Source organism: Vipera ursinii (assembly GCF_947247035.1).
Source record: "Vipera ursinii genome assembly, chromosome: 5".
NCBI lineage: Eukaryota > Metazoa > Chordata > Lepidosauria > Squamata > Viperidae > Vipera > Vipera ursinii.
This window is the reverse complement of record NC_139518.1, coordinates 79787639-79812020: the sequence shown is the minus strand read 5'-3', so window position 1 is coordinate 79812020 and position 24382 is coordinate 79787639. Positions and strand designations below refer to the sequence as shown.

The following is a 24382-nucleotide window of genomic DNA, read 5'->3' as shown; positions in this document are numbered from 1 at the left end:
CAAGATTGACTCAGCCTTCCATCCTTCCGAGGTAGGTAAAATGAGGACCCAGATTGTTGGGGGCAATTAAGCTGACTTTGTAATAATGCCGCTTGGGGTGTGTGTGTGAAAGCCCTAACAAGCAGGCATATACATAGAATGAAGGCTACTGCTAAGTTTGTAAAGCTGCCCTGAGTCTTCGGAGAAGGGCGGGATATAAATGTAATAAAAAAATAAATAAATAAATTAAGAAAAGACATCAATTGCATCAAATTTTCTATTCATGCCTTTTCCTTTTGGCAGAAGTTCAGCTGAATGTTATTGCTGAGAAAAGTCAGCCTGGCTTAAATCCAGGGGATTTCCTATAGAGAAAGACACCACAGAAACATTTTTCTTCCAGGGATTTTTTTGGGATCTATTGTAATTGGAATAATATTTTACAAGCACTCAAATCTCTGTAAAAAGCAGTTTTAAGAACTAATCGTATGAGATCATAAGTAGGAAAAAACACAGACAGAAATGCATACATTGGTAAGGGTCAAAGTCTAAGGTAACTCTTAGGGAATGAGAAATGGGAAGAACATTATATTTAACCCTGTATTTAAACAACAACAAAGAAACATTAACCAAGAAACATTCTGTTCAGTTTTTTCCATAATATAGTGCAAAGTCAGATTTTTGCTGAATGAGCCCTGTTGCAGAAATTCCTTCATATTAACACCCCACTTGCCTTCTGCTTTGAAACTCACAGACAACTGAGAAAAGTGTCTATATCTGGACATTTTGCAAGGATTTCTGAATGTCAGGATCCTTTTATCAGGATCCCCCTCCCCACTTTATCTTTCAAATGCTTCAGATCAATATTGGGGTACTGGATAAGGGGAAACGCTCAGTCTGATTTTTGTTTTGTTTTGATCCGAGAAATCCCTTCTACTCAGTCTGCTACTGATGTACTGTCTACTGAACCAATTTTTGCTCGGCCATTTTGTACTAGAGATACTAGAGATGGAATATTCAAACCTACGTAACAAAGGATTTGGTTTGGCCATCCAGAGACAAAAAAAGAAGAAGAAAACTTAATGGAAAACGGGAACGTGTTTTGTAGATCAGTAAGCAAACCAACTATCAAGATAAATGTCGGAGTGGACTCAAATTTCTGCTTAGGTGTTTTGAACTAAGCCATGTGGCTCAACAGTCTTTGCCTCCCAAGGTTTGTCTTTCAGTGCTTGTAATGAAGAACAGTCCCTCCACTGAAGAAGACCTTCCATCGTGGAGCATCTACCACGATGCGGAGGAAGGCAGGAGAATTCAGGATTCTTGCCAGGTCGTTGATGCAGCCAGGCTCTCTCGTCTTCTGATGATTATTGCTTGGGCATGGCAAAATCCCAGGCGGTCTCTTGAGCGCACTTCCACATAGCCCTGATGAGCCGTGTGAAGCCCATGTCTTTGGGTTTCTCCAAACCCCTCATAAGCCTCTGCTTCATGATGGCAACAAATTCCTTATTGCTCAGCTCTCCATTTCCTGAGGGAAGGAAAGGGAAGACTAGTTCAGAGAATGGGAAATGTAAATAAGCAAACTAATAATAATAATAATAATAATAACAACAACAACAACAACAACAACAACAACAACAACAACAACAACTTGCAGCAGCCCTGCCCAAATGTTTAAGTCATTGAAGACTAATGTCTACTGAATCCACATTGGCCCATTTCCCCTCTTGATCAGAAACACTAATTTCATTTGTGATGTCTAAATAAATTATGGTGCAACACTGGTATAATTCCTACTAGTGTCGCTCCCTCCCCAAAAGAAAACCACCAGGATTTTTTTTTCAAGAAAAAACAGTGTTATTTGTTAAGTGAAAGCATAGCCAACAATTTCTTTGTGGCCCGGGTCTGTTTCTGTTTGTTATTTTAAGCAGAGTCTCTCCTGTTTTTCTAATTGTCTTTGCTCATCATCCACATTTATGATTCAGAAATACTATATTTCAGATTTTGATGGCTCCTTTATGGAAAGAATAATTTTTTACTGCTCCACGGCTATGGTCATTCTTGTTCACTATAACTGGTTGGAATGGAAAAAGGGAGACTTTTGGAGAATTAAAAAACAAAAAGCCTTATTCTTGTAGTCAAGTATATGTTTATATAGACAAAGCCAAGTACAGTAATATACAAAGACCCACTGTCATGACTCAATGAGATTCTGGCCCTCAAATTATTATCATGAACTCTTGATTATTAAGAAAGTGAATCTAATCATGGTTTTTCACTGAAGTAGTGCCTTGATGATAATATGGAGAAAGATGTTATTTTTCAGCAGACTTCTTGAAAGCTTGTAATTCAAGATAGGTAATAAAGTAGTACATTACACGTTCTTCGCTTGTACTCAGTAATGAAAGCAATTCCTGCCTGGATTAAATTTACTAGCAATTGAAACCATGCTAACAAAATAGGTGCATAGGTTTACATATACTGTAATTAACTTCGATTTTCCCTACTATTCTTTCATGTTGCATTTAAAAAGGTATTTAAAGAGATATACAGGAATGTTTTTCCTCTTATGTTCAAATGAAAGAGTTGATGATGCAAGGAAAAACGATACAAGTTGGCCTTGATTAATGCAATTAATTAATCCCATGAATTATCATCACATTATTTGAATTTGCACCATTCAAAGTGCCATTTCTGTGAAAAATATGGTAATTGGTTCCAGCTTGAAGAAAACAGACAGTAAGAAATTTTAAGCATAAATGTTTATATGTAAATCAATGAAATAGTACCACAAAGGACAAAAAGAATATATTTTAATTTAAATTTATGGCCTACAAAGTCAAACTGTATAGAAAGCAAAATGAAAACAAAGGAATTCTATTACAGATTTCAGGCATTCTAATATCTTGTCCTATTTTAGAGATGCTATAACCTCTCTCACACTGTTCAATTACATCAAATTTTGTTTAATGTAGTAATAAGCCTTCTTATATATAAAAAAGTGTAATGTTTTTCTCTCATGGAATCTTTTTTTCCATTTTGCACGCATGAAGATTAGCAAGGTCTAAGACGCCAACTGCAGCTGTGCACGCACAAGGCTAATATTAACAGAATTTTGGGCTGCATTAGCCCCAAATCTGCACTAAATTAAGTATCACATTTTTTCAAACTCACTCCAGTTGTGACCCACTTGTACAATGAACTAAGATTCAGACATTTTTATAACAAGCCATTCAGCTATCCAGACCCAGTCAGACTTCTCCAGGAGAATGCCTTTTATTGCCATTGAAAATTATAATAGTTCTATCAAACATAAAGGTAAAGGTTCCCCGCACGTGCGTGCTAGTCGTTTCTGACTCTAGGGGCTGGTGCTCATCTCCGTTTCAAAGCCAAAGAGCCAGCGCTTGTCCAAGGACGTCTCCGTGGTCATGTGGCCGGCATGACTAGACACCAAAGGCGCATGGAACGCTGTTACCTTCCCACCAGAGTGGTCCCTATTTTTCTACTTGCATTTTCACGTGCTTTCGAACTGCTAGGTTGGCAGAAGCTGGGACGAGTAACAGGCGCTCACTCTGCTACGCGGCACTCGGGATTCGACCCGACAAACCGCCGACCTTCTGATCGACAAGCTCAGCGTCCTAACCCACTGAGCCACCACGTCCCTTCTATCAAACATAGGGACTTCTAATAAGCTTAGGGACTTTCTGAGAGTATCCAGTTTTGCCATTTTGCAAGGATGCAGTTAGAAGCTGAGAGATCACAACTCTAAAATAACGTCTCTCTTTTTATGCGCAATAGGGTTTATTGGCTTTTACCCAGCAGCTGAGCAAATAAGTTGCCAATATGTTTTGTATTACAGGTTGACTTACAAACAGTTCATTTAGTGACCACCTGAAATTACAATGGGCACTGAAAAATGTGAGTTATGACTGTTTCACACTTAGACCATTGCAGCATCCCCAAGGTCAAATAATCAAAATGCAGATGCTTGGCAACCGGCCCATATTTATGACCGTTGCAGTGTCCCGAGGTCATGTGATCCCTTTTGTGACCGTCTGACAAGCAAAGACGATAGGGAAGAAGATTCACTTAACAGCCGTGCTACTAACCTAACAACTGCAGTGATTCACTTAACAACTTGGCAAGAAAGGTCATAACATGGGGCAAATTTCACTTAACAACTGACTCACTTACCAACAGAATTTTGGGGCTCAGTTGTGGTGGTAAGCTGAGAACTAACTGTATTTTCTGTTCCCCCCCAAAAAATAAAAAAAATAAAAATACAACTTAAATGGTTAGGTCAGGCGTAGGAAACCTCGGCTCTTTTATGACTCATGGACTTCAACTCCCAGAAATCCTGAGCCAGCTGGCTCAGGAATTCTGGGAGTTGAAGTCCATGAGTCATAAAAGAGCCGAGGTTGCAATGGGTTAGGTCACGGGTCGGCAACCCGCGGCTCCGGAGCCGCCCGGTGCGCGTGCACCTCTTTGAACGGGCAGTGGTGCGGGCGCACCTCTCCAAATGGAGAGTGGCACCGCCCGTTTGGAGAGGTGCGCGCGCACCTCTCTGAATGGGCGGAGGTGCACGCACACCTACGGTCGTTCGGAGAGGTGCGCGCGTACCTCCGCGCGAACAGGCAGCGGCGCCGCTCTTTGAGAAAGCTGCCGCGGCACGTTTGCAGGCTGCCGAAAGCGGCAGCTGTGCAGACGGGCCGTCGCCGTCGCGCAACCGGGAACCGGTTCCATCACACATAAAAAAAATGGCAAACGCGTGCGTCCGCGCATGCGCAAGAAAAAACCGCACGCACGCGGCTCCCACATTTTTTAATGTGTGGTAGAACCGGTTCCCAGTGGCTCTTTTCCTTTTTCAGGTTGCCGACCCCTGGGTTAGGTAAATGCAGTTATTTCTACGTTTTTCTAAGTTCCCCTAATCTATAACTCTACTAGTGGTCCATTATTTTCGTCCAAAATAAACTAGGTTAAGCTAAATGGAATGCATTGCTAAGCTGGCACGCTGAGACACAAAAAAGAAACATCTCGGTGAAAAAGAAACATCACTAATATGGATTACCCAACCCAAATTTTGTTATAGTTGTGAACCAGAAATCCCAACATTATAAATAAATAATACCCGATGCAGAATAAAAGAGTCAACAATTTTCATTTGTAAGGTTACTATCGTGTATGGTCATTCTCTGCCTAGCTGAAAAATTACACGACTTTAGGATTTTTACCAGCAGCAAAATAGTTCAGATGACTGGGAAGATTTTTAAAGTAATGGTTGGAGCAGCAGTTGTTTTATACCATACTATTTGGTGCAGGGGTTAAAGTTTAATTTCTTTTCTACAATTATAATTTATTTCAAGAGGAAAATCAATACGAACATCTCTGGTTTTTAAGCCAAAGGCTGCTCTCAGAGACGCATGAAATAGGAAAGTAGGTTCTGATCATTTGGTAGACGTTGTGTTAAAAGCAAGTCAAGTAAAATGTTCAAAAATCCCTAATTAGATATTGTCAGTGCTTTTTTTGTAAAACAAAAAGGTGCTGGAACTCACACGTCATACAACCCGCCTTGCCTACCCTACAAGGTTCCATCCAAAAAAGGTGCCGGAACTCCGTTCTGAGCGTTCTATGAGAAAAAAAGCCCTGGATATTGTCATCTTACTTTATTATAGTTCTTGCCTTGTGTTTTTCTGCTTTATAACTCACCCCCCCCTTTTTTTAGTAAGTAACTCTTTTGTCATTAGGTAGATTAAAAGATGATAAATAAGCAAGAGGGTTTCTTAGCCACTCCCCTGTTTAGATTTAGATTACCGTTTGGCATATCACAAGCAATATGTCATAGCTGTTAAGGAATTTGTTGTGCAGAGGTCTCCTTGTGCTACCAAAGAGTTGCACAGACAAGGAAGGGTACTGAGAGCAGTAAGAGTCACACAAGAGTACACTGAGTTGTAAAAGCAAAAAGTAGTTTACTTTTGAGGTGGTGTAAGAACAAAAATGCACAGTCAAAAATAAACAGTCCAGGTCATACACAATAGTAACAGTCCACGGAGTAATCCAAAATACAAAGTCTTCTTACCGGTCCAGAGGTCAATACACAGTTCACAGTAACAGAGCAAAAACAGTAATAGCAGAGAGCAGTGAATTCACAGAGAGAGAAGCTACGTTCCTAGCTTCCTCTTATGGCCATGAGAACACTTACACAGCCATTGGCCAATTAACATCTTAAAGACATAATAACATCATGGTTAATATATTTTCAACCCAACATTGTAGGCTAACACCATATGCCTAACAATAGCAATAGCACTTAGACTTATATATTGCTGACCTGGCTCTTTGAGCTCTCTGGCCCAGGCTGAGAATTTTAATTTTAATTTTAATTTTAACCGGGGTTTTATTTGTTCAGGGACGGATATAACCGCCCTGAGTCCTTCGGGAAAGGGCGGTATATAAATATAAATAAATAAATAAATAAATAAATAAATAAATAAATAAATAGTGCTTTACAACCCTCTCTTAAGCGGTTTACAGAGTCAGCATATCATGTGATCCTCTTCTGTGACCGTCTGACAAGCAAAGTCAATGGGGAAGCCAGATTCACTTAACAACCGTGTTACTAACTTATCAACTGCGGTGATGCACTTAAAAACTGTGGCAAGACAGGTTGTAAAACGGGGTAAAACTCACTTAGCGAATGTTTCCCTTAGCCACAGAAACGTTAGGCTCAATTTTGGTTGTAAGTATGCAGAACCGCAGTCCATTTGGCCTTGGATTTTGAAAAAAAAATCTAACGGTGCAAAACTGAACATAGTTGGCTCTCTGAACAGGTTAATAATGTTTTAGTTCAACGTGAGCAACCTTTTAAGAATTTTACGTTTAAGAAGCTATTACTGGGAGTGTGAATTAAAGCTAACTCATGCAATGGAACCTTGGATTTTGCCTGAAATTTGTCCCATTGTCTTCTTCAGCTGGATGTATGCAGCTGTAGCTTCGGTAAGAAATTTCGTGTGTGGCACAAGTCATACTGCCCGCCTTGAGTACTTGAAACTAAAAAGGCTTGCATATTTCATAAATAAATAATTCCAATGTTCTCCAAGACAGGGAATTGTCTCTTTCTTTCTTTCTTTCTTTCTTTCTTTCTTTCTTTCTTTCTTTCTTTCTTTCTTTCTTTCTCTTTTTCTTTCTCTCTCTCTGTCTCTCTTTCTTTTTCTTTCTTTCTTTCTTTCTCTTTCTTTTTCTTTCTTTCTTTCTTTCTTTCTTTCTTTCTTTCTTTCTTTCTTTCTTTCTTTCTTTCTTTCTTTCTTTCTTTCTTTCTTGTTAGGAGTTATGTACAGGTAATTTAATGAGAAAGATTGAAAGGCAGAAGGGAGCGTTACCAACAAAACAAATTATTAATCAACTCTGTCATCCAGTGGCCTATTTTAGAGTCAAGATTTTGAAATCCCAGACTAATTTTTGTTTGCTTTCCCCAACCTTCTTATCAGAAGAAAAATAATTTAACAGCTTTAATCCCTATGCACTTGGCCTCAGTTAAGAAGCAGCCTGTCTTTTCCAAAGTATTCTTTACAGCAAAATGGTCCCCGTTCAGGGAGATAACTCACACGGAGCCCTGGAGGAATGATTTTCAAATAATCTTCTGTAGCAACCTCTTAAATTTATGTTCACCTACTTGCTGCCTTCTAGATATACTGAACTCCCATTAGAATGAAAGTAACGATTTCAGCTTGGGGAGATTAGTTTAAAACTAGCCCTACTTTTGTACTTTTCCCAAATCGGTAATAATACTGAACTTGCGCTGTCTGCATAGGAAAGCTAATCCTTGGTCAGATGTTTCCATTTTGATTGCAACAATTTCATTTCTGCTTTTCTATGGATGCTCCCTAGCTAAAAGTAAAGGTTTCCTCTTCCCAGTCACGTCCGACTCTAGGGGCGCTGCTCATCTCCATTTCCTATCCGAGGGAGCCAGCATTGTCCGAAGACAATTTCCGTGGTCATGTGGCCAGCCTGGCCATATGCCACAGGTGCACGGAATGCCGTTACCTTCCCACCAAAGTGGTACCTATTTATCTACTTGCATTTGCATGCTTTTGAACTGCTAGGTGGACAAGAGCTGGGCAAGAATGGGAGGTGGGGTCTTGAACTGCCAACCTTCTGGTTGACCAGCCCAGTGTCTAAACTACTAGGCCACCAGGCCCCTTATGAATGCTCCCTATACTAAGATATTGAACCTTTTCTTCCTCTTGTCTGTCCTTTATCTTAACTTACATTTAAGAAATACATTTGGATTCAGAATATTAACAAGCTGTGACACAACATAAGTAGTATGGACTTCTTAGGAAGCTTACAAGCAGAATGTTGTGATTCAGGGTCAGCCTGTGGGTTCGGCAGTTGGGTCGGACGACTCAGAGGAGGAGGAGGGGAGTGTTGGAGAGCTTGCTGAGGGGGTTGGAGAGCTTGCAGATGAGAGCCCTCAGCCAGGCCCCTCCCACCTGGTCATGACGCAGACCCAGCTGTGTGAGCCTGACAGCATGGATGAAGATGACCCACAGCTGGCCCTGTTCAAGGACGCCCAACGCAGGAGCCAGTCAGTCAGGAGTAAACAGAGGAAGGCAATGGGGCACCTCGGAAGGAGGCAGAGAGAAGCCACGCCCTGAACTGTATAAAAGGGGAATGCGTGGGAGGGCTGGCTTGCTGAAGGCAACCACTTGAATAGCTCCTGTTTCATGGTTCGTGTCTTGTTTTGTTCTGTTTTATGTTAATAAATTTGGCAGGCTTAGTTCCAGCCTCTTGCCGTTTGTAAAGGGGTTGTCCCTGCCTTTTCTGCAGGGCCGGTAGCAGGCTGGTACAGAACACAGAATAGAACAGCAGTATATGTTTTCTCTTAATAGGAGGCCGGAGGTTATAGTGTAATCATGACTTGATTTATTTTTCTTTTACTAAAATTTTCTTTTCCCCTCTAATGTTTATTGCAAGGTAAAGTAAAATCTCTTCTGAACTGAGCTTCATCCTTGGTAAAATCATGAACTTGTTTCAGGTGCTCCATGTCTGTATCAAAACACACCTATTCTGATCAGAAGTAGGGTGAAGAGTGGGAACACAGCTAAGGATGGTGATGGCTAAGTGGAAGTAGGAGAAAGAATATGCTGAGCAATCAGGGGAGTGAAATGGTTGGACATGATAGGCTTGTGGCCAAGGACACTGGCAGCAGTGCCTGAGAGAAATAGGGAAAGAAAAATGGTGGGAAATTCAAGAATGGCTGATCCAGTTGGATAGACAATAGTACTGTGATTATGATTATCATAATCTCCTGGCCTGTCTGCTCCATTCTGCCCCATAGAGAGTCACTGGGCACGGTTGTCCACCCAGTGGCACTCTATGGGGTGGAATGCTGGCCAGCGATGAAGAGACACAAGCAGTCACTACACACAATAAAATGCGACTGGTCAGATGGTCACTGGGGTGTCTGTGTCACACAGCTGGGTCATATTACAAACAAAGACATCCGGAAGGCCTTCAAAGTCACCTCAATTAGAGACAAAAAGAAGGAAGTGAGACTGTGGTGGTACAGACATGTGGTTGGCGCTAATGTGGAATCCATTGCGAGGCAGGCACTTGCACTCAAGCCCAGATGGCCAGTGGTCCCAAGGACAACCAAAAAAGTGATGGATGGACTGCTAGCAGGAAGACATGTGAGCCATAGGCTTATGCCCTGTCGATGTTGCAGATTGGACGAAGTGGTGGGCGAAATGCAAAACTGAGGACCCAACGCTATGATGGAAATAACACAAAGAACAACAACAAGAAGACTGGCCTGCCTGCTCCCCAACACATCCCATGGCCAGCTTTTTCATTCCTCCTTAAGCCATTACTGCTGTTGAGGTCCTGGAAGCATGGCATAAGAAGGTAGGGCAAGGTAGGCTGGCAAGATTTACAGGTGGGCTAACAAATTAACTATGAAGAGGTGGTGGGGGGGATGCCTCAGCCTTCTCCTATTAGCTCTGTCTCCTTCGGACTCTGTTTTAGGATGCTGAGCTTGTCGATCAGAAGATCGGCAGTTTGGCGGGTCGAATCCCGAGTGCTGTGTAGCAGAGTGAGCGCCTGTTACTCGTCCCAGCTTCTGCCAACCTAGCAGTTCGAAAGCACGTAAAAATGCAAGTAGAAAAATAGGGACCACTCTGGTGGGAAGGTAACAGCGTTCCATGCGCCTTTGGTGTCTAGTCATGCCGGCCACATGACCACGGAGACGTCCTTGGACAAGCGCTGGCTCTTTGGCTTTGAAACGGAGATGAGCACCAGCCCCTAGAGTCAGAAACGACTAGCACGCACGTGCGGGGAACCTTTACCTTTATGTTTGATAGAACTATTATAATTTTCAATGGCAATAAAAGGCATTCTCCTGGAGAAGTCTGACTGGGTCTGGATAGCTGAATGGCTTGTTATAAAAATGTCTGAATCTTAGTTCATTGTACAAGTGGGTCACAACTGGAGTGAGTTTGAAAAAATGTGATACTTAATTTAGTGCAGATTTGGGGCTAATGCAGCCCAAAATTCTGTTAATATTAGCCTTGTGCGTGCACAGCTGCAGTTGGCGTCTTAGACCTTGCTAATCTTCATGCGTGCAAAATGGAAAAAAAGATTCCATGAGAGAAAAACATTACACTTTTTTATATATAAGAAGGCTTATATATAAAATTGATGCAGTGTTGAATGAAGTTATGCCGCCACGTGACCACGGAGACGTCCTCGGACAAACGCTGGCTCTTTGGCTTTGAAACGGAGATGAGCACCGGCCCCTAGAGTTGGAAACAACTAGCACGCATGTGCGGGAGAACCTTTACCTTTTTTAAAAAAAACAAACAAAATGTTCTTGCTTTTAGTTCTACTGAATTGTAATCCAACTAAAATTGTTTGGCAAAAGTCAAGAACAGGTTCATTTGATGTTTGAAACAATGTCTTCGATGTTGCTCATTCTCCTATTACCTGATTAAGAAGAAACTCATTATTTTAACTCTGGAACAGATCAGGATAACTAAAGGGTGCCTCAAAGATTAACCAGAGAGGAAACCAACATCAAAATATCCATGGGGATATGGCAGAAAAGAAGAGGTTGCTAAAATATATTTGACCTGTGGTAAGCGTAAAAATAAGAAAAGACCTTGAGTTGGCTGGTTTTCTACAAGCAGCTTTGTTTGCTAGTGCACTAGTAAAACTACTGTGTTGCAATTATATTTCTGTCACCATTTCTTTTTATGATGATCCAGATAGGATTTATAACCAACACCAGAAAATAACAAACAATAGTTTGATATTACAGAGCTGAAAAAGTGCAGAAAAAGAGCAACCAGAACTACGGAAATGTTCTTATATGGTAGAAGCTACAATGCTTGCAGAGTTTGGGTGGGGGGAACAGAACTGCACAAATAATCAAGAGGACCCATCTGATTTCAGGCTGAAAATTCCCAGTCCTAGAAGGTACGGAATTTGGACTAAAGTCTAATAATGTTATAGAGGTTAAAGACCAACAACTACGTATCCCATGTTCTCTGAACAGGGAGACAAAAATGCCTAATCCAGTCTAAACATTGAACTGACTATGCAACCAACCATAATAAATTATTAAATTTATTTGCTGAGGCAAGCTGAACCAGATTTTAGAATGAAAGTAGCATTTTTCTTGGTACTGCAGCCCCAAAAATCCAGTGGATGTTCTAGACACATTCTAGACCAGGGCTGGGCAACTATGGTTCCTTTACGACCTGTGGACTTCAACTCCCAGAATTCCTGAGCGTGACTGGCTCAGGAACTGTGAGTTGAAGTCCACAAGTCATAAAGGGGCCATAGTTGCCCAGCCCTGGTCTAGACATACACTAGCCTTTGGAGGTTAATGATAAGCAAAGTTCCAACAGGCTGACAGCTCTTGTGCTGGACCACCTGTGTTGTCCAATTGCAAGATAGTTGTTTCATCTATGGTTGCAACAAACACCAGCCACCTGTCTTTTCTCCTCCTCTTCCTCCACCTCCTCCCCCCCTTCTCCTTCGTCTCCTCCTCCTCCTCCTCCTCCTCCTTCATCATCTTCTCCTTCATCTCCTCCTCCTCCTCCTTTGAAGAAGGAAACATCAATCTCATGTATGGCCAGATGCTGGTTGAAAGTCAATATTCCCAGTGGTAAGGAAAATAAAGCTAGCTCATCCTCTGATCCTCTGCATCAATTAGGCTTCCCTTCTAGGCTTTTTTTGAATCTACAAAGCAATGGCTGTTCAGTGTGCCTACACATATAATATTTCACCCAACCAGTTATTTGTCTGAGCCCTTAATTTAAGGGCAACAGTTTTTGGAAAACAGTAAAACAAACACTCAACGAGCACCAAAGGATTTGATTTCTGAGCACTGCAAGGTTTGGAAATCAGCCAAGAAGCAGCCTAGTCAGGCAATTCGGCACCAAAGTAAGCAAAGGAACCAGCAGCGAGTCTCTATATAACTTGGCAGCTGCTTTGCAAACTACAGACTATGCTTGCCTTAGGAATATCATCCTCTCAGACTTCCAGGAGATTAAGAGATCAGCATACTTGTGGCGATAAATACATAGCTGGAGATGTCCAAAGTAAAAAAAAAAGTTGATCAAATGAACAATGAACCTGAGTTGATTTAAAAACACAACAACCCTGAATTGATCAGACAATATTCCAGTTGATGGGCTGGTAGAACTCAAAAAGGACAGTGGATGAACTGACAGGGAGTACCCATTAATCCTGGGAGAATAATTGGTGGTTGTTTTTCTTCTCAGAGGAATTAATTGCTGGATGGAGCAGAATGGATAGCAGAGAAGCTAAGCCGTCCATGAAACTACCTCACACTATATTATGAACGTATGGCTGGCCTAGTTCTGAAGCATAAAGTTAACCTTAAGAGGCCAATGGTTGAAAGGATAGGAGAAAACATCTAACATGGCTATGAGGATGGGCCCCCGTCCACATAGCCCTGGCTTGTCAATCCTGCAGTGTTGAATGAAGGTAAATGTTCCAAGGTCACCTTGTGATCTTTAGAGTTGAGAGGGCTTTTGAACCTGGCTCCCCACTGATCTCAATACAATACTGCAGAGAGGTGCAACAAAGATGATTAGGTGGCTGGAAGCTAAAACTTACAAAGAACAGTTGCAGGAATTGAGTTTGTCTAGTCCAGGGGTAGGCAACCTCGGCTCTTTTATGACTCATGGACTTCAACTCCCAGAATTCCTGAGCCGGCTCAGGAATTCCGAGGTTGCCTACCCCTGGTCTAGTTGCCTACCCCTGGTCTAGTCAAATGAAAAGAAGGATTGGGGTGACATGATAACAATGTTCCAATATTTGAGGGGCTGCAACAAAGAAGAGGGGGTCAACCTATTTTTCAAAGCACCAAAAGGCAAGACAAGAAACAGTGGATGAAAACTAATCGAGAAGCAACCTAGAACTAAGGAGAAATTTCCTAATAGTGAAGTTGTGGTGCTCCATCACTGGAGGCTTTTAAGAAGAGACTGGACAACCATGTCTGGAATGGTATAGGGTCTCCTGCTTGAGCAGGGGATTGGACTGGAAGATCTCCAAGGTCCCTACGAACTTGTTATTCTGTTTTTATCTTACATGAGAACGAGACTGCAGGTAAATAGAGGATACTCACCATCACAGTCAAAAAGGGCAAACACGACATCACATACATGGTCTGACAGCTCTACCTTTGCCACTGTTTTGGCTACTTGTTGCATCGTATCTGCAAGAACAAAAACACATTGCAAGTCAGATGTCAACAGGTTGTGGGAAATGAAAGACTTAGCAGGAACATACTCAAGTCTCTAATCATTTTTTTTTCCTGATAAGCAAAGTCAAGATAGGATTTCCCCACTCCACCAATCCCCAATTTTAACATGAAGCAACCAGCCCTTTTCAAGCTAAATGCACTTGCTAAATGGAAGGGTGAAAAATGCTGAAGTCAACATATCATTTCTCATCTAACTGCACTGCTGAAGCCAGTCATATCAGATGCAGCCATTTGTTCTCCGGATGGGTGTTTGATTGCAATTCATTTGACACACTAGTGGAGAAGGGGGGTGTAGGGGGGGCAGAGAGAGAGAGAGGCTGGGCTCAAAAGCTGATGGGTTAAATACAGAAAACCTGCATGGCATAGCTGCAGCTAGCTCCAGATGGCTAGGTCTTAAGAGCACAGCCCTTGCCAACAGCTTTTATCGCTGTCACTTGGATCAATGGGAGTACATCTGTTTATTGCATAAATGTAGCTTTTTGAGTAATGGTTACCCAGGAAATGATCCTGGTGATTCTGTCATACATTAACTCATATAAATCCTCCTAGGACTCTTTAATCCATCATTTCCATAGATGAAACAATGCTCTATTCTTGGTAGGTAAGGAATGGCTATAGGTCATAATTTGTACCAAGATCTGAAGACTGATGAGAGTCACCCATACAACCTAGGAAGTCAGAATTTTTCTCTACGGCACAGAGCCTGGAATCCATTAAATGTTGCAGAGGAGTGAGACTTTGCTGCTTTCCCCCCCCCTCTTTTTTATTGCAGGGATGAGGGAATCAATCAACAGTATTCAGGAATAATAACCTTAACAGTTAAATGGAACTGGAAGGGATCTTGGAAATCTTCTAAGTCTAACCCCCTGCTTAAGCAGGAGACCTTATATCAGGGATGTCCAACCTTGGAACGTCAAAACCTGTGGACTTCAATCCCCAGAATTCTCCAACCTGCCATGCTGGTTGGGGAATTCTGGGAGTTGAAGTCCACAAGTCCCAAAGTTCCTATGATTGGACACCCTTACCGTATAGCATTCCAGATAAGTGGCTGTCCAATCTCTTCTTAAAGAGATCCTGCCTTTGGAAACAGAGAGGCCTTTATTCAGAATTTTTTTTTTTGGGGGGGGGAAGGCCCAGAGCCTGCCCCAGTCACCTCTGTGCTCACTTGAATAGATGGCGTCTCCAACTCTATGCTGTGGAAGCTTCCTAATTCATTCCTTTCTCCATGTTCTGAGGAATATGGATCAAAGAGAATAGGCAAAATCATAAAACAGTGAATCTCAAAAGCTCAGTTGAGGAATAAGGGCCCATGGCTTCTTCTTTTAAGAATATGGGGCATGTCCCACTTCCATTTTAGGATCCTAAAGTGGGATCCCAGCATTTGAGATCCTGGCCTATGAAATGAAATGGTAAAATCAGCAAGGAAGATGGCTAAGAGGTAACTTCTTCTTCTTGCACAGAAACCAAAGGATAAAAGAAAGATGTGTGAGATTTAAGGCAGTCATTATGTTTTGTTTTTTTTAATCCCATTTATATCCCGCCCTTCTCCGAAGACTCAGGGCGGCTTACAATTTAAGCACAAATCAATGTGCTTAGCAATAGCCTTCATTCTATATATATGCCTGCTTATTAGGGCTTTCCCCCCCCCCCAAGCGGCATTATTACAAAGTCAGCTTATTGCCCCCCAACAATCTGGGTCATGATGATCAAGTTAACTGTTTGAATACGACTAGAATTCTAAGGTTTGCTACTTTTGAAAACAATATAATATGAATTCTGGATATAAATTTTGTAAGTAAACAATATGAATAAACAGGTTTGCCTCCCAAATAACTACATTTCTGAGTCAACTACATATAAGTGGTGCTTTTTGCCACCCACAGATACGAAGCTTTGTATTATTTTCTTCAATACATAAATGAACAAGTAGAATGTTCTTGACTCAATGGTTTAACTGGGTTCTTTTTTATTTAGTTTTAGGACTTGGGTGGAGAACCAATCATATTTTGGATCACAATCATGCAGAAGTATTGAAATGTCAAAAGGGCACACAAACTTTTCAGCACTGCAGAATATAGCAAATTAATTTTTTGAAAGGTACAGCAAGCTCAGCACTAAGTTAATTTATTGCCAGAAGTTAATAGATGGTGAATGAACTAATCAATCAACTACCTATGGTATTTTCTTTCTCCTCTGATAGTAACACCACAACACAAAATCTTAGAAGTGCTTACTCAGGATTTTCCCCTCCACTTTATGTTCTCTTTTTGCTCTCTTGTGGTTTTCTTGATTAGCTGCTCTCACCCACACCTCTGCTGGAAAGGAGATTAAGCCAGGGCAGGGGTCTTCAAACTCGCCCCTTTTTATGACTCATGGACTTCAACTCCCAGAATTCCTCAGCCAGTGTGCCTGGCTGAGGAATTCTGGGAGTTGAAGTCCATGAGTCATAAAAGGGCCGAGTTTGAAGTCCCCTGAGCTAGGGTCTCAGTAGGTTTCTTCACAGTAGTTTAGTCACAATAGAGCTGGAAGGGAACTTGGAGGTCTTCTAAACCAACCCCCTGCTCAAGCAGGAAACCATTTCAGACAAGTGGCTGTCCAGTCTCTTCATAAAACCTCCAATGATGAAGCACCCACAACTTCTGAAGACAAGCCATTCCACTGTTTAATTGTTCTCAGCGTTCGGAAATTTCTCTCTTAATTCCAGGTTGCTTCTCTCCTTTGATTAGTTTCCATTATTTCTTGTCTTGCTCTCTGGTGCTTTGGAAATAAGTGGATCTCTTCTTTTTGGCAGCCCTCAGATCCTGGAATACTGGTATTATGTCATCCCTCGTCCTTCTTTTCTCTAGATTAGCCATACCCAATTCCTACAACATTTCTTGTTTTTTTAAAAAATGATCAGCACTAATGAACGGTTGCTGGAATTGGGAATGCCTGGTCTAATGAAGAGAAGGACGAGGGGGTGACATGATAGCACTCTTCCTATATCTCAGGGGCTGCCAGAAAGAAGAGGGGGTCAAGCTATTCTCCAAAGCACCTGAAGGCAGGACAAGAAGCAACGGATGGAAACTAACCAAGGAGAGAAGCAACCTAGAACTAAGGAGAAACTTCCTGACAGTTAGAACAATTAATCAGTGGAACAACCTGCCTCCAGAAGCTGTGAATGCTCCAACACTGGAAGTTTTTAAGAAGAGACTGAACAACCATTTGTCTGAAATGGTATAGGGTCTGCTGCCTGAGCAGGGGGTTGGACTAGATGACCTTAAAGGTACCTTCCAACATTATTATTATTACTATTATTATTACTATTACTATTATTAATTATTATTAATTATTATTATTTCAATATCTTTAATATATTGCTGAAAATGGCAAAATCCAAGAGAAATTCCTAGTTGTGCAAATGGGTGGTTTTAGTGACTGAAATTATAAATCAATTTATCTGTCTTTTTCAACTTTGGAGCTCAGCCTCCCTAAGCACCTCTATTCTCTACCCCTGAACAAAACTACCTATACTGTATATAAGTCAAACATTCTGTATTCAAGGCAGAATGATTTGAAGCACTCAAATATTTCTGAAAGCTTATGAGTAAGCACAGAGTATCAACATTTACAATGGAGGGGGGGGAGCAAATAATCAGGTCTTATTGTTAGAAAATCTAGTTCAATTAAGCTAAATAATTCTACAACAATCTATTGCCAAGTAAACAGCAGGAGAAATTTTGTTAGGTGTAACCAACACTCATTCAAGGTCCAATCTTTTAGAGAGAAAAGTAACACAGATATAGTGACAAAAAAATGTGTCTCTGTGCCATCTAGGAATCAGGAATTCCAGTTACTAGCATAGTAGCCAAAATACATACATGACCCTGTCTGCAATATTAAACTAATTAATCAATCTGAAGGAATTTAACTGTCCCTGTTCCAAGGAGAATCAGCACAGTGTTCTAGCTTTGCAAGACATATTTTTGCATTTTAAGTTATCAAGACAGCAAATCTGAAAGTATTTTGCAGTGGTAGTCTCTGTGACAAAAATCAAGGAAAGCCAAAACTAGGGGCAGAGAATTTGGCTCAGAGTACAGTAAACTAACTGCATATTAATGCTTCTGAAGATATGCCTCCAGTTAACTTAATTGGAGTGCTAATGTGCTCGAAAACTTTGGAAGAAATCTCATTAGTCTGATTCTAAGTAGACTAGCCGTTAATTAGTTATGAAAGCCATCCTGCCAAGGGCAGTTAGCAAGGATCTTAAGAGTTTCAACTTTCTACAAAATTGGCCTATTCAGTTTTTTAGTTTGCTGCTGAACTGGTAAAAATCAGTTTAGGGGTGAAACTTCTTTGTGGAGGGGGGAAGAAAGAGAACTACACAATGGTGAAAATGAACAAGGCTGTCTGTAGATCAAAAGGAACCGATATCTGAGCTATATTAGAGGAAATAGCTTAAAGCAGTTGGTTTAGCCAACTAAGGCCAAGAACAGATACAAAAAACCATTTCTAGCTCAGGGCTGAACCGTAGGGTCTTTGGTGCTGAGCTTGGTTGTTTTCTTGCAGATGTTTCATTTGGGTAATTTGCTCATTCATTATCCAAATTCATTTGGGTTCATAAATTCATAACATCTGCAAGAAAACAACAGGCTTAAAGAGCACCAATAAAGCCAGGAATCAGAAGCAACTCTGCTGTTCTCCCATATACACACATTTTAATATTAATACCATTGCTTTAGTGTATATATAAAAGGTAAAGGTAAAGGTTCCCCCACACATGCATGCTAGTCGTTTCCGACTCTAGGGGCCGGTGCTCATCTCCGTTTCAAAGCCGAAGAGCCAGCGCTTGTCCAAGGACGTCTCCGTGGTCATGTGGCCGGCATGACTAGACGCCAAAGGCGCACGGAACGCTGTTACCTTCCCACCGTGGTGGTCCCTATTTTTCTACTTGCATTTTTACGTGCTTTCGAGCTGCTAGGTTGGCAGAAGCTGGGACAAGTAACAGGCGCTCACTCTGTTACGCGGCACTCGGGATTCGACCCGCCAAACTGCCAACCTTCTGATCGACAAGCTCAGCGTGAATGATTTTATCCTCATGCTAGTATTAAGATTAGCAATCACACAGCTGGGTTCCTAAAAGTAAAGGCAACTGGGGAAGGATGCAAGTACACTGTGTAGTGTTTGAGTAGGATTTCAAAAAACCACTATTCCTCTGCTGCGATCCCAGTTGAAAACTGTTAATATCCTCTGACGCAGCATTTAAAGCTTTTCCTAAGCTTTAGCAAAGTTATCTTAATTGTAAATAAGTAGGTGTCCAGTAAAGATTGCAGAGGCTTTAAATTGCCTTGCTGTGGCAAGCTCTATTTGTGCCAAGTTCTAAGCACCCAAACCATTATTCAGGATGGGTAATTTATTAGAGCAAGGTGGCTCTCAATTAATATGCATGTAAAAATGTCCAGAAGAAAACAATCAGCAGGTTAAGTGTCTTACTAGATTTAATCTTTTAGCAGGGAGCTAAAAGAATTTCCTGGGAGCTGAAGTCCACACATTTAGAAAATTGCAAAGTTTTGGGGTTTTTTTTTTTGGGGGGGGAACCCTGCACATACTTTAAGAGCATATTTGCTGTATGTGGAACCCAATTTACATCACAACTTAGGAGAACCCAAATTCAGCTCCCTGCATTGTTTTTTTTTTCATGCAGACTATCAAACAGAGAGCTATAGACTACTGTAATGCTCTCTACATGGGGCTGCCCTTGAAGACCACCCGGAGGCTTCAACTGGTGCAGAGTGCAGCTGCACGGGTAGTGATGGGAGCACCCCGATACTCCCATATTACACCCCTCCTGCGTGAGCTGCATTGGCTACCGGTTGCCCTCCGGGTGAGATTTAAGGTGCTAGTTCTTACCTTTAAAGCCCTACATGGCTTAGGCCCGGGATACTTGCAGGACCATCTGCTGCCGGGAACGAATTCCCATCGCCAAGTGCGCTCACACAGAGAAGGCTTCCTCAGGGTACCGTCGGCTAGACAATGTCGGCTTGCGACCCCCAGGGGAAGAGCCTTCTCTGTGGGAGCGCCAGCCCTGTGGAACCAGCTCCCCCCTGAGCTTCGGATGGCCCAAGATCTCCAGTCCTTTCGCCGCGGCCTCAAAACACTCCTTTTCCACCTGGCTGACCTAGACTGACAGGGATTTTAATTATGTTTACAATTCTAACTCTATTCTTTCATTTATTTTAATTTATTTCAAATTTTTATTTTTAATTTACTGTACAGAGACCTTAAGTTTTGTTGTTGTTAGCCGCCCTGAGTCCCTCGGGAGATAGGGCGGGATATAAATCCCATTAATAAAATAAATAAATAAATATTTATTACTAGAAACACAGAGGCCATGCTAGAATAAGGGAATAAGGAGAAAAAATTCGTTTCTCCGTTCCATGGTTTCAACTGGCATTAAGAGCTCATGCATGCTTAAAGAATGTATCCAACATTCAGTTTCGCCCTCAAATTTCAAGGTAGGAAAGGGAATAGGCTTCAAAATTATTTCCAATGCAATCATCTCAAATACAAGGAATCAGTATTTCACACTGAGAGCAGAAACTTCATTCACATATAGTAATAACAGTGAAATAAATTCCCAGGTAAATGTAACTTGCAGCCGAGGACTGAGTGAAGTTGACCCTAAAAATATTGACATAATTAAACCTGAATTGATTTTTAAACAAATTATTTACAACAGGAGCTTTTTTTAGAAAAGCCTGAAAATGTTATCACTAAAAATAAGAGTTTTATCCAGGTAGAAACAGGTCATATTACAAAAGTTATGAAATGGCTAAACTGGGGACAAGAAGTTGAGCTCCCAAGGACAAAACCTAACGTATTATTGGCAAAAACAGAAGTGGCTTTAGGTTCCCCTGTATTTATTTATGCCGATTAAAATTAGTCAAAAGGATATTTCAGAAAATGCAAACTTCTCCACATAGCAAATGCAGGCAGCCCTCAACTTATCATCACAACCGAGCCCACCATTTCTGTTGTTAAGCAAGGTAGTTGCTTTTTTGAGTTGTGCCCCATTTTATGTCCTTTTTGCCAAGTTGTTAAGGGAATCGCTGCAGTTGTTAAGTCGATCAGGTGATCCTTTAAGCAAATCTGGCTTTCCCCACTGACTTTGCTTGCCAGAAGCTAGAGGGGACGTTTGCAAATGGTGATCACATGACATCCGGACAGCGCAACTGTCACAAGTACATGCCAGTTGCCAAGCGCCTGAATTTTGATCATGTGACCGTGGGGCTGCTGCAATGGTCCTAAGTCTAAAAATCGATCATAAGTTACTTTTTGCAAAGTTGTTGTAACGTTGAGTGGTCATTAAATGAATGGTTGTAAATCAAGGACTACCTGTAACTACATACTCTTTATACCCAAAAACTTCGTATTCCGACACACAGCACCCAAACCGCAACACACCGCACAGCTGACCACTACGCAAAAACTAACCCTACCATTCACAAAAGGGGTATCAGAAATGACATCCAGAGTTCTCCAACCCTTAGGAATAGCAATAGCCCACAAACCCACAGCCACACTCCGCCTGGAATTATCCAGAACCAAAAACAAGGTACAGAAGGATGAAAGAAACAAATGTCAATTTACAAAATCAACTGTAATGATTGCAACCAATTCTAAGTGGGACAAACATCATGTCAGTTTAAAAGCCAGGATCCACGAACACTGGCTGGCAGTCAAATGCCATAATCTCTACCCTTAATCTCTACCCTTAAATCCTTAATCTCTACTCTTCATTTCAGTCACTTGTCTGAGATGGTATAGGTTTTCCTGCTTGAGTAAGGGGCTGGACTAGAAGACTTCCAAGGTTCTGTTCTCTTCTGTCCTGTCCTGTCCTGTCCTGTCCTGTCCTATCCTATCCTATCCTATCCTATCCTATCCTATCCTATCCTATCCTATCCTATCCTATCCTATCCTATCCAACAGCAAACACCACCAGTTCGTTTGGAGCAACACCAAAATCATCAGCCACGCTACCACCCAGCACGCTCGTGAGTTCATCAAAGCCTGGCACTCCACAAGCAATTCCATTAACAGACACATCGACCTACAAGCAGCCTACGAACCCCTCAGAATGTAAATCAACCACACACCCAACCAGAAAGAGCAAGCCCCCTCCTCCCCACACCAGCACCTCAACTCCCAATGATCCTGACCTGATGTAACCTCCCCATCACAAGACCCATCACAAGCTTCTCACTGATGACTCACACCTGACCCATCACAAGACCCTCACTTGACACACCCACACCTGAAGCCCTTATAAACAGAAGAACACTGACATCCCCTAAACTCTGCTGAAAATGTTACCTAGCCTGGTAGTGAGATGTTCGGAAACCAACCCACAAATTTGGAGGATGAACCTTCACCCTCATTTACAACAGTTGCAACATTCTGGGGTTATGTATTGCCATTTGCGACCTTCCCAGTCAGCCTCCGGCCAGCAGCCAATGGGGGGAACCTGATTCACTTAACAACCACGTGATTCATGTTAACTGCAGTGATTTGCTTAACAACTGTGGCAAAGACGGTTGCAAGATTGGGCATGACTCATTTAAGAACCACCTTGCTTAGCAATGGAAATTTTGGCCTTGACTGTAATTGTAAGCCGAGGACTACCTGTATGCATGCAAGTATTAAATTGGTTTGGATTCCACTGGATACATTCCATATTCCAAGCATATGCGTCCTTTTCAAGTAAGGAACTCAGTGACTATCATGTTTCCCTGAAAGTAAGGCCTACACCAACAATAAGACCTAGCTTGATTTTTGGGGGTGGGCCTAATATAAGCCCTATCCCAAAAATAAGCCCTAGTTTTGGGGCGAGACACAAACCTAAAAATCAAGCTAGGGTGGGGGTGGGGGGATGGAGCTGCCCCACCCACCCCGCACCCACTTATCTTGCAGCCAGGCCTCTCCTTGCCAGCCCACTTCTTCTGAGGCCTCTTCTGCAGGCAGGCCTGCATTTCTTAGTCACAGGGCTTTTCGGAAGGCCTGTGCAGCCAAGAACCAAGTTATGGATTCAATCCATAGCTCGGCTCTGCAAGACCTTAGCAGCCGAGCATCAAGCTATGGACTGAATCCATAGCCTGGTACTTGGGTGCTTAGACCTTCTGGAAAGGCCTGACTGCAAAATGCAGGCCTGAATGCAGCTGCAGAACTTCAGCCCCAGAAGAAGTGGACCGGCTGGGTGGGACTGTCGATGCCGGAGGTGAGGTAAGGCCTACCCCAAAAATAAGACCTGGTGCCTCTTTCGGAGGCAAAATAAAATAAGACCCGGTCTTATTTTCGGGGGAGCACGGTATATGATCTGGTGCCGGTCTGGCCATATCATCATCTCCACATGTGTTCATGAAAGTTCTGACCAGAAAGCACTCTTCAAATTACTGGGAAGGCGTGAACTTTCATGAACACATCTGGAGGTGATGATATGGCCAGACCAAAGACATCAGATCATATAGTCACTGAGTTCCTTACTTGAAAAGGACACATATAATTGGAATATGGAATGTAAAGAAGTGCAAAGCAAGAAAAATATGAAATTGTCAGGCCACAAATGAAGCATACTAAATGGAATTCCCTAGAGGTAAATATATGAGAATAGACTAACCGGGATTATTACAGGGGTCCATATGAAGGAATGGTAGTGCAATTATATTCAGAAAGGAAACTATATGCTTGATTCTAACATAATAAACGGTAGGTTCATATCCATTAAAGTAATAAATAGGTTCAAATAAATTAAAATAATAGATATCCAATAAAAGGTTATGGATATTCTATGGACGAGAGCCATGCAAAGCTACAGTCATTCTCCACAAGCTGCTTCTGAAAGTGCAGGAGAATGCCTGTCTATTACAGAAACTGTAGGTCTAGAAGAGATGCACTTATTGCTGCTGTTATCAAACCCAGTCACTTTGCCGCTGTCTTTCTCTTCTCTTCTCTTGCAGAAAAGCTTTATGGACTTTTCAAGGGAGCTGGGTCTTTATATAATATATTCAAAATATCCAATTCCTCTCTACTTACTTGGGCCTCAAATGAGAACTCTGGATTGATTTGCCCCATGATCCATTTTTAAAATTAGAATTAGAATAACAGAGTTGGAAGGGACCTTGTGGGTCATCTAGTCCAAACCCCCCGCCCAAGCAGGAGACCCTACACCATTTCTGACAGATGGCAATCCAGAGTCTTCTTGAAAGCTTCCAGTGATGAAGCTCCCACAACATCTTGAAGGCAAACTGTTCCATTGGTTGATTGTCCTCACTGTCAGAAAATTTCTCTTTATTTCTAGGTTGAATCTCTCTTTGATCAGCTTCTATCCATTATTCCTTGTCTGGCCTTCAGGTGCTTTGGAAAATAGGTCGATCCCCTCCTCTCTGTGACAGCCCCTCAAATATTGGAAGACTGCTATCATGTCCCCCTTAGTCCTTCTCTTCACTAGACTAGCCATGCCCAGTTCCTGTAACTGTTCTTCATATATTTTAGCCTCCAGCCCCCTAATCATCTCTGTTGCTCTTCTCTGCACTTTTTCCTAGAGTCTCAACATCTTTTTTATAGTGTGGAGACCAAAACTGG

General features: G+C 41.9%; 1 protein-coding gene across 1 annotated transcript in view; it reads right to left on the bottom strand.

Annotated features, from left to right (window-relative positions):
- Window positions 1-226: 226 nt before the first annotated feature.
- Window positions 227-24382, bottom strand: part of MICU1 (mitochondrial calcium uptake 1) — a 175706-nt gene continuing 151550 nt past the window's right edge. The window contains exons 11-12 of the mRNA XM_083364802.1: window positions 13628-13717; window positions 227-1501 (exon numbers count right to left, since the gene is read on the bottom strand). Coding sequence (XP_083220928.1) covers window positions 1341-1501; window positions 13628-13717 — 251 coding nt within the window. The 3' untranslated portion in view covers window positions 227-1340. The remainder of the gene's footprint in view (window positions 1502-13627; window positions 13718-24382) is intronic.